A 13,160-nucleotide genomic window follows, 5' to 3' on the forward strand; every position below is an offset into this window, starting at 1 on the left:
TGTCAGGTTAGGCAGCAGGTTCGGGCGATGAACGGCAACAATCAACGTCCAACGGGAGCGCGCATTGGTCGTTATCGTTCATTTTTTGGGGGCATAAACTGAATGATATTTTGGACGACTGAACGATATCATTATTGTTCGGTCGTCCAAAATATCGCTGCGTATATACGCACCTTTAGGTAGAACGAGTAACTGTGCACCTGAAAAAAACATGTTGCAATGTAGGGAGCCAAATACATACATTTTACTTTGCTTGTGGGGTAAATACTGGCTGCTTTTGCATGTAGCCCACAAATGTAGGACAGCTTTATTTTTACACTGCAATTTAGATTGCAGTTTGGACATCCCCCTCCCAAATCCGTATCTCTCTGCAGATGTAAAAGGTGTTTTAGTAATTTATGCTATATCTTATGCTGGGTACACACTGGCCGACATATCGGCCATTCATTTGAATGGCTGACATAACATATGTGCGTCGGCCAGTGTATACAGACGATATGTCTGTGAACGATATTGTTCAGAGACATATTGCATTGGCTGTGCAGCTCAGCCGATGGCAAATATATATGCACATCATACTATGTGCACAGGCAGTTGGACAACCGCCCGTACACCTGCTGCACAGGCGGCTTGGGAGGGGATGCGACGCGACTCCCGACCATCGGGACCCCCAGCCAGATGGCGGTGATGGTTGCTCAGTGTGTATGAACAACCATCATCTGCAGATAGATCTTTCAGGTGTGTACCCAGCTTTACTCTATGCCCAAATCTGAATCAGGCCCAATGAGTGAAATGATTTAGCTATCTAAATTTGCAATACAATCTTCACTTGAGAAAGGTACCAGAGATACATCCTAAATGTCAATTAGCCTTCAATAAAATTATACCACTTAATGGCCTGAGATGTGCCCATTCTCCCAATACACTGTCACATAGAAATGAGCACCCAGGCAGATTTACACTGAGCAAGTGTTGTTTCCCAAAATCAGTGAACGTATGCTGCAATGTTTGTAGTTCAAATAGACATTGCCCTTGAATACACAATTATGGTATATCACACTTTATTATTATTAATATTATTATTATTTTCATACAGTGCCTACAAGTCATGCACTACAGAGAGAATATTTGCCATTCACATCAGTCCCTGCCCTATTGGAGCTTTATCATACCTTCTAAGTAGGACAAGTGGAGGTGTTACCCATATCAACCAATCAGCTTCTAGCTATCATTTTATAGAATGTACTAGATAAATTACAGGTAGAATCTGATTGGTTGCTAAGGGAAACACTATCACTTGCCCACTTTAGAACGTTGAATAAATTTCTCCCTAAATTCCCTAACAGAGACAAGCCCACACTAGGGTCTATTTTAGTCAGCAGTCAATTTAACCGCTAGTATGTGTTTGGAGTCTGGGAGGAAACCAGAGCATCTGAAGGAAACTCACACAAATACGGATAGGACATACAGGACCTGATTCAGACCTGCTCGCTAGCAAGCGGGCACTCGTTGCTGACGATGTTCGATTAATGTGCGCATGCGTGTAGTTCGCAGTGTGCGTGCGCAAACTAGTACGAGCGATCGGAATGTGCTTTCTCGCCCTCCAAAGACAGCCCAGTGGAATGAGTGACAGGAGAGGCAGTTTGTGGGTGGTAACAGGGGCAGGGCAGTAGTAACAGGGGAGTGGAGTTGCGGACGCAGACGTGCCAGAGTATTTCAACGCCGTTTCAGAGGCCTACATACGTAACAGGCAGCGTCATAGTACCTAGCATGTCACCTGGTTGACTTTTACACTGAACTGCTCGCAGTGCTTCCAGCAGGGTACAGTCAACCACAAGGGCTGCAGTCAGATCCGATGGAACCCGATGTACTGATGGTTGTATATACTTCCTGGAGATGACGTACGCTAGTGGGCGGTTAAAGACAGGCGGGTGGGCGTCTGTAAACACAAAGGCCCATATTCAATTTGAGCCGAGCCGCGATACTTTTTTGCCTCCCGGACTTTTAGCCTGCTTTGCAGTCGGAAAAGTATCGCGCGCGTGCCCGCGTATCGCCGTATTCAATTTGAAAGTAGGCGAAAACGGGACCCGGCGACACTTAAACAAGCGGAAAGTCATGACAGATTTGGGGAAATCAGCCTGACACCCCCTAAAAGATGCTCTGACACTGACATGGGGGTTCCCTATGGTACCCCCCGATTTGGCTTGCTGAAGGTATTTGGTGTTTTTAAACGGGCTCAATAGCTGCTAAATAGCGTTTTTGTGTAAGTGGTGAAGAATAGTGGGCCTGATTCAGAGCCGGACACTCACTCTGAATCAAGGCCCTCCTACCTAAAAATGGAGCGGCCTCCTGGCCGCTCGCATATCTGTGGGTGACCACCCACAGCTTATGCGAGCGGCCAAAAAGATGGTCGCGATGGTCAAGACCATCGCGACCATCAGGCTTGCGACGAGGGTCTCGCTGCCGCAAGCCCAGGAGTGCTTTTGGCTCTATCAGAGCCAAAAGCACTCCCACTGACATCCCACTGACACTAGTGATGTCAGTGGGGCCGGCTCCAGACGGAAGGCGTTCCCATGGGAACGCCTCCATCTGGGCAGCAACGCCCCCAGCACGCCCACCAAAGGGGGCGTGCTGTCAGTCACCATCGACAGCACTCCCCCTTTGGTGCGAGACCCATAGCGATAGACCCGCTTGGCTGTCGCTATGCGGGTCTCGCGCATGCGCACAACGGAGCTCCCTCCGTCGTGCGCATGTGCATTAGGGCACCATCGACCCGCTTGCGAGTGCTCAGCGCTCACGAGCGGGTCTGAATTAGGCCCAGTATTCAGGAGTTTTTTTGCAGAAAATAACTTATCCCAGCAAATTTGGGGTACTTGAAAATGGGGGTCAGCATATTTTAAAGTTGCTAAAGTTAAGTTAAAAAAATTGTGAAAAATCCACCTTCCGTAAGCACCTGCAATGAAAAAAAACACTTGGGGCACACTTGGGGACCCCTCCAGAGTTAAGTTCGCTAGTTTTTATCTTTGTCCCCCAACATTCATTTTTTTTTTGCCCCCAAATTCAAAGTGATATTTTGGGGTGTCCTTAAGTGTTATTTACTTTTTTTTTTTACAGTTTACCTTTGTGGGACTGTCTGAAAGCTGCACGGGGGTTCCCACAACGTTGCACCCCAAAACCCCAATTCTGCACTTTTTTTCCGCCTGCTATTCATAGGCAAAACCTTTTTGCCTATTACATTGCATTGACTTTCCGCCTCTTCCAAATTGAATACCGAGTAAAATCAAAACAGGTGAAAGTGACGTCATCGGTGAAAAGTTTTCGCCCAAAACACGCGAAAACGGCTTTTCGATCCAAATTGAATACGGTCCAAAGTGATCGCTCGCCAAGACATATACCTTGCTGTGCGAACGCCTGCCTTGACGTCACTTAGATGAAATTACATACGCAGGGAGCGAGCGGCCGCATCTAGGTCTGAATCAGGTCCACAAAAATCTCTACACAGATAAGGGCCCTGGTCAGGAATCAAACTCATGACCCCAGCACTGGGAGGCAGCAATGTTAACCTCTATGCCATCACGCTGACAACGTTTCCTATCTTACTGAAAACATTTAGCATGCAGTAAAATACTGAGGCCTCAATTTTTAAACAAAGGTAAACACTAGCAAAATCTTTTGTTTAGTATCGCTGTGATACAAATGAAATTCCACTGGTACTTACCAATATTTACCCCTCTGTTGAGGTCCAGCGAAGTCCTCCTCCTCTGTGAGGTCCTCCTCTGGGCTGCTAGCAACCTAACGCTGCCAGCAACGGGAGTCTTGTGAAATGCGGTCGTCTGCGCATGTGCATGACACGGGTTCTCATTGCTGGCAGCGGAAAGCAGTTCCGGGTTCCCATTGCTGGCATCTAAAGATGGCGAAAGCGATGCTGCGACAAACAGCGGTAATATTACATAAACAAAAGATTCTGATGAATACACAAAACAATAGTAATGACAGAGTCAGGATTTGTATATGGCTGCATTAATGTTAGTGATTCAGTCATGGTAAAAACCCCTTACCCTCAACCATATTTGGAATGTATTTATTGTTACTTAAACATGGCTGAATGGCATATAGAGAATGGGATAAGCACTCCTTAATAATACTTGTTATCCATGTTTCTCTCAGGAATGGGAAGGTGTTTACTATGCCAAAAACAAAAATGGTGATAATATCCAGCAAAATGTAAAGATAATTCCTGTTTTTGGACATCGAGGGTAAGTAATGAAGTAATGTAACATATTAGTAGCTTGGGGAAGGGGACGGGTGTTATATGAAAGGAAAAAAATAGCAGTATCATGTATCACTCACCACCACGAACCGGGGAAAGACATTATACATATTACTGCTGCTCTTCCTTTATCACTCACCATATCAGCACCAGAGGTTTTAATGCAAACTCCTCCACCAGTAATATTATGCAATAAAGCGCTTATTAGTGCAGTGACAGGAGTTACAGTATCCAGTGCCTAGGATCCTTGCTGTTTTTGTGACCACGCCCTGCAATCCTCGTTTAAAATGTGGTTGTAGTGTAATAATTCCAGGAAATATTACATGGATTTACTAACATCTGCATGCAAGGACAGGGCTTGTGATAAAGCTCTGTCCCTGCAAAACCCGTCCTCACACTTCTCTCTGTATATTTCGTTAAAAATACAGGAGGAATGTGTCTGCGGATGCTCCGCCGCTGAATACCGCAACCCCCCCCATCCCCACTCCCCATCAGCTGGTCTCCCGGCTCCTGCACTGTGACCCTGGTCAGCTACTCAGATGACCAGGTTCACAGTGCTGGAGCTCGGAGACCAGCTGAGCTGGGGGGGTCTGTTCCTGGATGCAGGTAAGTAAGTGGGTTTTTTATAAGTGATCAGCTCACACAGCTGATCACAGGGGCTGGCTCCCAGCTCTGCTCTATTTTCAGTAAATCTGGGCAGATCACATTTCCCATTACAAGTATGGGAAATGCAGTCTGTTTACTAAAATTATGTGATATAAAGGGATTGGATAGTTTTTCACGAAAACTACTCCAGTTGGCCTTTGATAAATGTATGTGATACTAAAATAATGTGAAAACACCCGTTTTCACATTATTTTAGTAAATATAATGTTGAGAAATATGCCCCTTAAGCTGTTGTCCTAGTTGTGGGGAGGTGGGGCCTGCTGCATAATATTATTATTAGTCACTGGCTGTGTGGAAAATACCTGAGTCTAGGCTGGCAGATCTCTGCAGCCAAGTGGATACCTTTGTCTTGCACATGACATATAATAGGTGCAATGGCAAACGCAGGATTTTGAAAGGGGGGTTTCCAAATTCTTGGTTACCGAACCACTGAAAAAACATCTAGACACAAATATATAGATCAGTAGTGCCCCTTATACAGTGCCCTCAGTTGTGCCCCTTATACAGTGCCTCCAGTTGTGGTCCCCCTATGCAGTGCCCCCAGTAGTCCCCCCTATGCAGTGCCCCCAGTAGTAGTCCCCCCTATGCAGTGCCCCTTATATAGTGCCCCCAGTAATAGTCCTCCCTATGCAGTGCCCCCAGTAGTGGTCCTCCCTATGCAGTGCCCCCAGTAGTGGTCCCCGCTATGCAGTGCCCCCAGTAGTGCCCCTTATACAGTGCCTCCAGTTGTGGTCCCCCTATGCAGTGCTCCTTATATAGTGCCCCCAGTAGTAGTCCCCCCTATGCAGTGCCCCCAGTAGTGGCCCCCCTATGCAGTGCCCCCAGTAGTGCCTCTTATATAGTGGCCCCAACAGTAGTCCCCCCTATGCAGTCCCTCAGTAGTGGTTCCCGCTATGCAACGCCCCTAGTAGTGGTCCACCTTATGCAGTGCCCCTTATATAGTGCCCCCAGTAATAGTCCCCCCTATGCAGTGCCCCCAGTAGTGGTCCCCCTATGCAATGCCCCCAGTAGTGGCCTCCCTATGCCGTGCCCTTTACATAAATAGGACAAAGACACAACAACACTTACCTGAATCCCCGCTCCTGACGTCTCTCCCATCACCCACTGCGGGAGCCAGAAGGTGGAGCTCATGAGTGAGGTCCAGCCCGGCTCCCTCCATGGATGCAGCAGCCAATGAGAGTCTATCTGACTCTTATTTGCTTATTTGCTGCTAAAACAAACACACCGCTGCTGGGTAGGACGGTCCGCACTACACTTACTGAAACCGCCACTGATCAGCGGGCAGGGAAGGGGGTGTTTCTGGGCACTCAGAAACCCCCCTGCGTGCGCGCCTGAGGCACTTGTAATGCTCATTGTGCTAATTCTAGGAAATTGTAAATGTATATCTATTACAGTATTACAATTTCTTTACAGTAAAAGTGACCTTTACATGAAGCCAAATACCATTATTGCATGGCTTCCTTCTATTGTATATGCAGCTGTATTTAACTACTTAACTAGCGCTGTTGCATGAGATGTGACTGCAGCCAGATGGGCTTTAGCTGACATGGCAGTATCCAATGCAACAGTGCCGTCCTGCTGCATCTCTCTGCTTTTGAGGAGGAGTTTGCAACCACCAATGGTCTGTGACCAATGACGAGCTTTTGCCATCGATGATGTGGCACCGATGTCGCAACATTGATGGCGATATCTGATGTTAAGGTCATCGATGACTAAGCTATCAGTGGTTTTTCTCCTGGATAGTACAGCCTTTGATGTCTATCACTATGACCATGTGCAGAACTTATTTCATCCTGCCCATCTATGACCTTGCAGAGAGATGCGGCAGTGTGGGTGTGGTAGCTCTATTGGCACTGGAGGAGGGGGGTTATGTCCCATCTCACGAGCAGGGCCCACTTCCCTCTTGTGCTTCTCATTACTTGTACTTTCATCTACTCCTTACTCCCCACAAGAGCACCTAACACTTGGCTGCTTACACCCTGCCTCTTATTTTGAGTGTTCACTTACTTGTTTATGTACTTTGTAAGACTTTGCAGAACACTTGTGGCACCACATATAAATAAAGGATAATAATAATAATAATAATAATAATAATAATAATAATAATAATAATAATAATAATAATAAAAATTTATACTGGGACATGAAGGGTTTTTAAATTAATAAAAAAAAATTACACTGGTCACTAATGATGGAGGTGTGTGTGCGTAGTGGTGGTGGGGGGCATTTGTGCAAAAACTGGGATCTATTACACTGGGGGTAGAGGGGTTACACAAATGAGACTCTATTACTACTAGGGGGGTGGGGAATAATTCTAATGGAAAACAATTGCCACTGGAGAGATCTTTTGCCAATGGGAGTGAGAGGTAATTTTGCAATGGGGGCCTATGGACATGGGGTGGTGCGAGACACCCCGTAATTATATTGTGTATATATAATTTTTTTTCTTCAATAAAATATATTCATTCATTATTTAAATTGGTTTTTCAATTTTTTAGGCCTCCATTCTTACAAAAAATGTCAGTTAAGTGGTTAAATTCAGTTACAGTGATATAAATGAGAGCTTGCCGATATGTATTTACTTTTATAGATGTAATTAAAAGTAAATGGGTAATTATAACTGTGTTAGTCCCATTATATTATTTTCACAATGTAGAGTCCCCTAGTATTTGTAGTAGTACTTATTATTAGTAATTATTTCAGTATCCAACTATATACATGTTAAGTGTTAATTTGTGTGTATGTATTGAGTTTTAGTAAATACAGTAGATATGAGTGTGTATGTATGTATATCTATATCTCTACAGATATACAATATATATGTATCTGTCTCCTTAGCTGACGTGCAAATTCAAAGCATTCTCTTTTTACAGTAAGATCAGACACTATGTGTCTATTAGCCGGCCGTGTAATGACAACAATAAGGTATGTAAGATTCTTTTTGTGACACATATACTCATACGATACATCTCCATTACTGACTGTGGTGTCAGAGACTGATTATTGATGTTTCCTTTCAGGTAGAAAAACAATGTGAGCGAGTTCAGGCTGAGTCTCAAACAGGTTTGTCTTTCTGGTAATAGGATTAAAATGTTTTATTTTCACATTTTTCTAACATCCTACTTCTATACGTATGCTAAACCTAAGTGCATGCCTCCTGGTCCTGTATGTGATCACCACCTTTGCAGGGCTGTGATCATGTCCAGTAAAAAATATTTAATATATCACTGTGATAAAAAGAAAAAACATTTGTGATCAGTGAGCCCTATACTGACTACTGTATGTATTGAAGTTACTTCAGTCTTTATGTGACTTCCATACATGGCATGTATTTACTGTATGTGCCTGATGTTACCACTTCTGTATTAAGTCGTGTTTAATCAGTCACCATACATATTTATCTTGCCATGTTGCAGTTATAATTATGAGCCACCCCTTACCACCATTATTGGACCCAGGCTATGTGGACGGATGGGGGTTTAAATTAAGTCTGTCACCAACACCTCTTTCAGTGTGAACACTGTGTGCACTGAGCATAGTTTAGAGAATGTTGTGACATTGTAATGTCACCAGTGACTACTTTGGGGTCTGTTCATCATCACTTAATTTCTACAAAAGCAGATGAAAATGAACATTTGCACCTGCAATTGTAGAAATGTAGTTATCGGGCCATTCATCAAGAAGGTAAAACAGGAGACATCACAGATATCTCCTGCTTACCTTCTTCTGGTAGAATGGCCCTCTGTCCCCATACACTAGTATCACAGATATCTCCTGCTTACATTCTTCTGGTAGAATGGCCCACTGTCCCCATACACTAGTATCACAGATATCTCCTGCTTACCTTCTTCTGGTAGAATGGCCCGCTGTCCCCATACACTAGTATCACAGATATCTCCTGCTTACCTTCCTCTGGTAGAATGGCCCGCTGCCCCATACACTAGTATCACAGATATCTCCTGCTTACCTTCCTCTGGTAGAATGGCCCGTTGTCCCCATACACTAGTATAGGGATAGAATTCATCAAGCTCAGAAAATACAATATTTTCTTCAGATGGCGAGTGCTTCCGCTTCGGGCTCGCAAACCGAGTCTTCCCTATGGGAAGGAATCCCGGGTTGCATAGAGGGATCCTTTAGGAACACTCCGCCCCTGTCCGGTTCATTCTGCCGGACGTCGGGGCTCATGTGCACATGTGTGACCTGTAGGTCACGCATGCGCGCTAGTGTCACTGCTCTGAAAGAAGCAGTGAAAAGATTCGCCGCTCGTGGGGACAGCTGATATTCGGATCAGCTGTCTCCGTGCTGGAGCAATGATGTATTTGTCCAGAATCCATGGCGAGTTAGAATGTTAATTATCAGGTTCTATCCGTACCCCGATAATTAACATCATGAATAGACCCCTTTGTGTGTGTAGGAGGCTTCCCATTGGAGTACATGGAAGTCTAAATCGGGTAAGCCCCTTCATCAACACTACTAGAACTGGTGTTAGCTGATTTTAAAAGCATCTTGCGTGCCAGTTACTGCAATTGGAAATAAACTACATCTACATGTTTTGGTGTTCTAACATGTTCTGTACTAAATGAATGAAGTGAATGCATCATGCAATGTGTGTGCCCTTAATGCATTATACATACCGTTGTGTCCTCATACATCTAGCCTCAATACCGTTGTGTCCTCATACATCTAGCCTCAATACGTCATGCAGCACAACTTGCCTAGCGTGAGTGAGCCGCAAGGTTCCATGCTACTCGAACAGCATCAGGCACATTTTTTTCACCGAAAATGCATCGAAGTTGTGATGCGACTAGGGTGCGCTGCACTGATTAATGTGATATGCAACACTTATATCTGTGTGCACCTGAGTCTGTACATGAGTCACAACGGAACTTGGAATGAAAAAAGCTGCACCCGCTACATTGTGCACACAGATATACAAGTGTTACATATTAAATTAATCAGCACGGTCTGCTGGCGTGTCCTAGTCACATCGCATTGCAACATTTTCGGCAAAAGACGAGACGCACAGTAATGGAAATGTTTTGGAAAAGTGATGGGTTACTGGGAGGTGTCTTAGCGCACGCATGGAGATAGTCCATCTTATGGGCGTGTTATCGGAGTGTTGTGGGTGTGTCGCCGAGAGTGGCTATATACATGGACTCCCAGAGGCTGACACAGGACGCCATATTTGAACAGAGAAACTGCACCTACCGTAAGACTGGTGCAAGTTTTGATGCCGTGACCGATAGTGGCGTCTAATCACGCACTAATCTGTATTTCAGCATCTATGGACGCTGACAGTGGACGTCTTAGTCCCTGCACATTCAGAGGCACGGATGTACAGGAGGGAAGGACTCTGTAGCTGCATTTGTATAAAGTTGCATATGGACGGCCACCAATAGACACCAGTATAAATCTGCCCCTCCTGCAGTGCAGCATGGCTTTACCAAGATGCAGTTACCATTGTTTTGCTTTGAATCAGCTCCAAAATGTGGATGTGATCTCTAATGTAGAAACACAATCTAAACTGAACAATATGTGCGTAATGCCAAATTCCTATCTGTTATTATTTTATTATTATTAAGGCTACTGCTATATTTTGTTACCTTGATTATTAGTAATTATTACTGTGAAATCTTCATGCTATTGGAATGTGATGCTTTCCATAGTAACAGGGACTAGTTACATCGCATCAGTGCATAATGTATGTGCACATTCATGTGTTCTATGTTTACACAGAAGATCATATATAGGAAGTTGATTATATCTGTAATGCTGGGTACACATTTGTACACTCGATATGTCTGTGAACAACGTCGCTCACAGACATATCCGGGCGACTTTGCAGCACAGACGATGATGATATATCTGAAAGATATTGCGGTGCATCTGCCTGTGTGTGTACGGGCAACCCGCCGTACACTTGCTGCAGGGATCGCCAACGCTGACATCTCAACTGGGCGGCCAGTTGTGATATCTGCACAAACATATCGAGCGGCCACTTAGTAAGTGCATAGCCTACAACTCAGCCGCTGTGATGGCAGATGCATCTACTGACCGATCTGTCGTCTAAATGTGTACCCAGCATTTGTTTCGATTGCTAAAATAGTTTGCATTCCCCCTGTAGTGTTTGTGATGTAGATGCAGTGTATAATAATGTTACAGTTTGTAATACAACATATATGACGCTGAGTAATACTGTGAATGGTGTACTTGTTTACAGTCTATAGCGCATAAAAATATACAATAGAGTCTATGGAAATTCCCCCTACAAGCTTGGGGTACAATTAAGTGTTAAAGAGTGGCATAAAGTCCATGGGCACTAGGGATGGAAATAGTCGCCATGACCAGCAGGGTTGCGCATTACGGACTTGAATCGCTGAAATGCTAGAGGTTGTTTTGCTGGAAACTGATAACAAACTTCAAGGATTCAAACTTTTCCCACAGATATCCAGAGTTGCAGACACAAGGACAGGCGGAAAGGTTCCTTAGATGTCAGGTCAACCACCTCCCGAGGAAGTGACGGTATGTAAACTTTTAAAGAAGTAGGAATAAAAAGATTTTAACCCATTTTTCATATCCATTTGCTCTAACATTGATACAGCTATGCACGTTTTATACACGCTTGTATGTACCACGGCTTTGTTTCTATTGATGTAACTGTTTTCCCTATGTTGGTTTGTAAAGAAACCATGAAGCCCATGCCATGGAACAGACATGGCCAGCCTATGTGAAAACTGATATTGGTGGTGTTGGCCATTGTACCCAGCCCAAATCTGTCATTTGTAAAGCTCAGTTTAGAAGATTAATTCAATATCGCCCTATGGGCCTGATTCATAAATGGACGCAGTATTGATGTTCCCAAGGTCTTTTGCTACAGTCCATGCACGAAAAGTCACAGAAATATGTACTGCGCACGTGCAAACCCAAGTGTCCAATGACGATTACAATTGTGTATCCCATAACTAACACTTGAGAATGGTTTGCAATTCCCGGGCATTTCAGGGTGGACACTGGGAGGTGACCTAAAATGAACACAAAAAAAGACTGTTACATGGGCGTGTTATGGGAGTGTCACAGGCTGCTGCTTTCCCAATCACAAATCCAATGCTACAGAGGCCATGTTTAGTTGGATTACAGGAGAATAGCTAGAGTAGACCCTAGGCTACTGCAAATGTCGGTGGCACGACCAATGTTGCATCAATACTGGAGTGTGTACAATTTCCATCGCAACTGTACAGACCTCACAGCCTGAAAGTGGGCGTCTCACGCTCGTATGCTTCATCACACAGCGGAGCGCAAAGGGAATGCTGAGATTAGTATTTACATATTCCCGCTACTGCCTCTGCCATCACGGCTACGTGACCAACCATCTCTGGATCAGGTCCCATGTCACTTCTTATACTACCTTTGTTTGAGACAGAGCATAGACTCTAAATACCGTCTTGTACTTAAACAATTCACATTATGATAAAATACAATTAATGTAATTACAGTAAAAGGGAACGTTATCCATAACAGAAAGCACCTGGCTCATCAAATACTCCTGTATTCTGTAATAACATGGCTCTGCGAGACTATGCAGCAGAACCCTTGTATCCACCAGTAATTTGCAGCTTACGTTCATCCTCTTACACAACACAAAGATGCTCAAAAAATAATTTCATATAATGGTTTAAAGGTCTGTAGGGAGGATGTGGAACTCTCTGATTGGGACACAGAGGGAATGTGGATACAGGAAGAGGGTTATAGTTGGGTGTCACTTCCAGGACATGATATCAGTAATTCCAGTGATTTTGTTTTCAGTTCTCTTTTGTGTAAATGGAGCTCAGAGTACAAGGCTGTCTTTTCCCAATCTAATGATGGCATGGCTGACATAGGTTTAACTTCTTTCGCTACTATACAGGTAGTTCACAGAGGCGGCATTCTTCAATGGCAAGGATACATTCAATGACTATTGAAGCCCCTATTACAAAGGTACAGTAACTAATTACTTGCAGGGTAATTCATTGTGAAAATGAAGCTAATGTACATCATCATTGTCCAACCATAACCTCCCAACCACCCCCTGCTGCATGAATCTCAGCAATGCACAGCGAGGGCACGGACATGAAGGAGAAGATCATCTAAAATGTGGACAAGCATGAGTATTATTTACTATTACTTTTAGGGTCTTCTGTGGTCTTTATGTAATATCACAGTCATGGGGGTCAATCCAATGTGGTGC

General features: G+C 44.2%; 1 protein-coding gene across 3 annotated transcripts in view; it reads left to right on the plus strand.

Moving 5' to 3' along the window:
- The window catches only part of PDE8A (phosphodiesterase 8A), a 391,617-nt gene that overhangs the window by 332,400 nt on the left and 46,057 nt on the right, over positions 1–13,160 (plus strand). For all 3 annotated transcript variants that reach the window (XM_088472833.1, XM_088472831.1, XM_088472832.1), the window contains exons 9-13: positions 4,168–4,256; positions 7,810–7,861; positions 7,957–7,999; positions 11,381–11,458; positions 12,840–12,910. In XM_088472833.1, the coding sequence (XP_088328959.1) occupies positions 4,168–4,256; positions 7,810–7,861; positions 7,957–7,999; positions 11,381–11,458; positions 12,840–12,910 (333 nt within the window). The remainder of the gene's footprint in view (positions 1–4,167; positions 4,257–7,809; positions 7,862–7,956; positions 8,000–11,380; positions 11,459–12,839; positions 12,911–13,160) is intronic.

This window comes from Taudactylus pleione, unplaced genomic scaffold (assembly GCF_031769625.1).
Source record: "Taudactylus pleione unplaced genomic scaffold, aTauple2 ptg000129l, whole genome shotgun sequence".
NCBI lineage: Eukaryota > Metazoa > Chordata > Amphibia > Anura > Myobatrachidae > Taudactylus > Taudactylus pleione.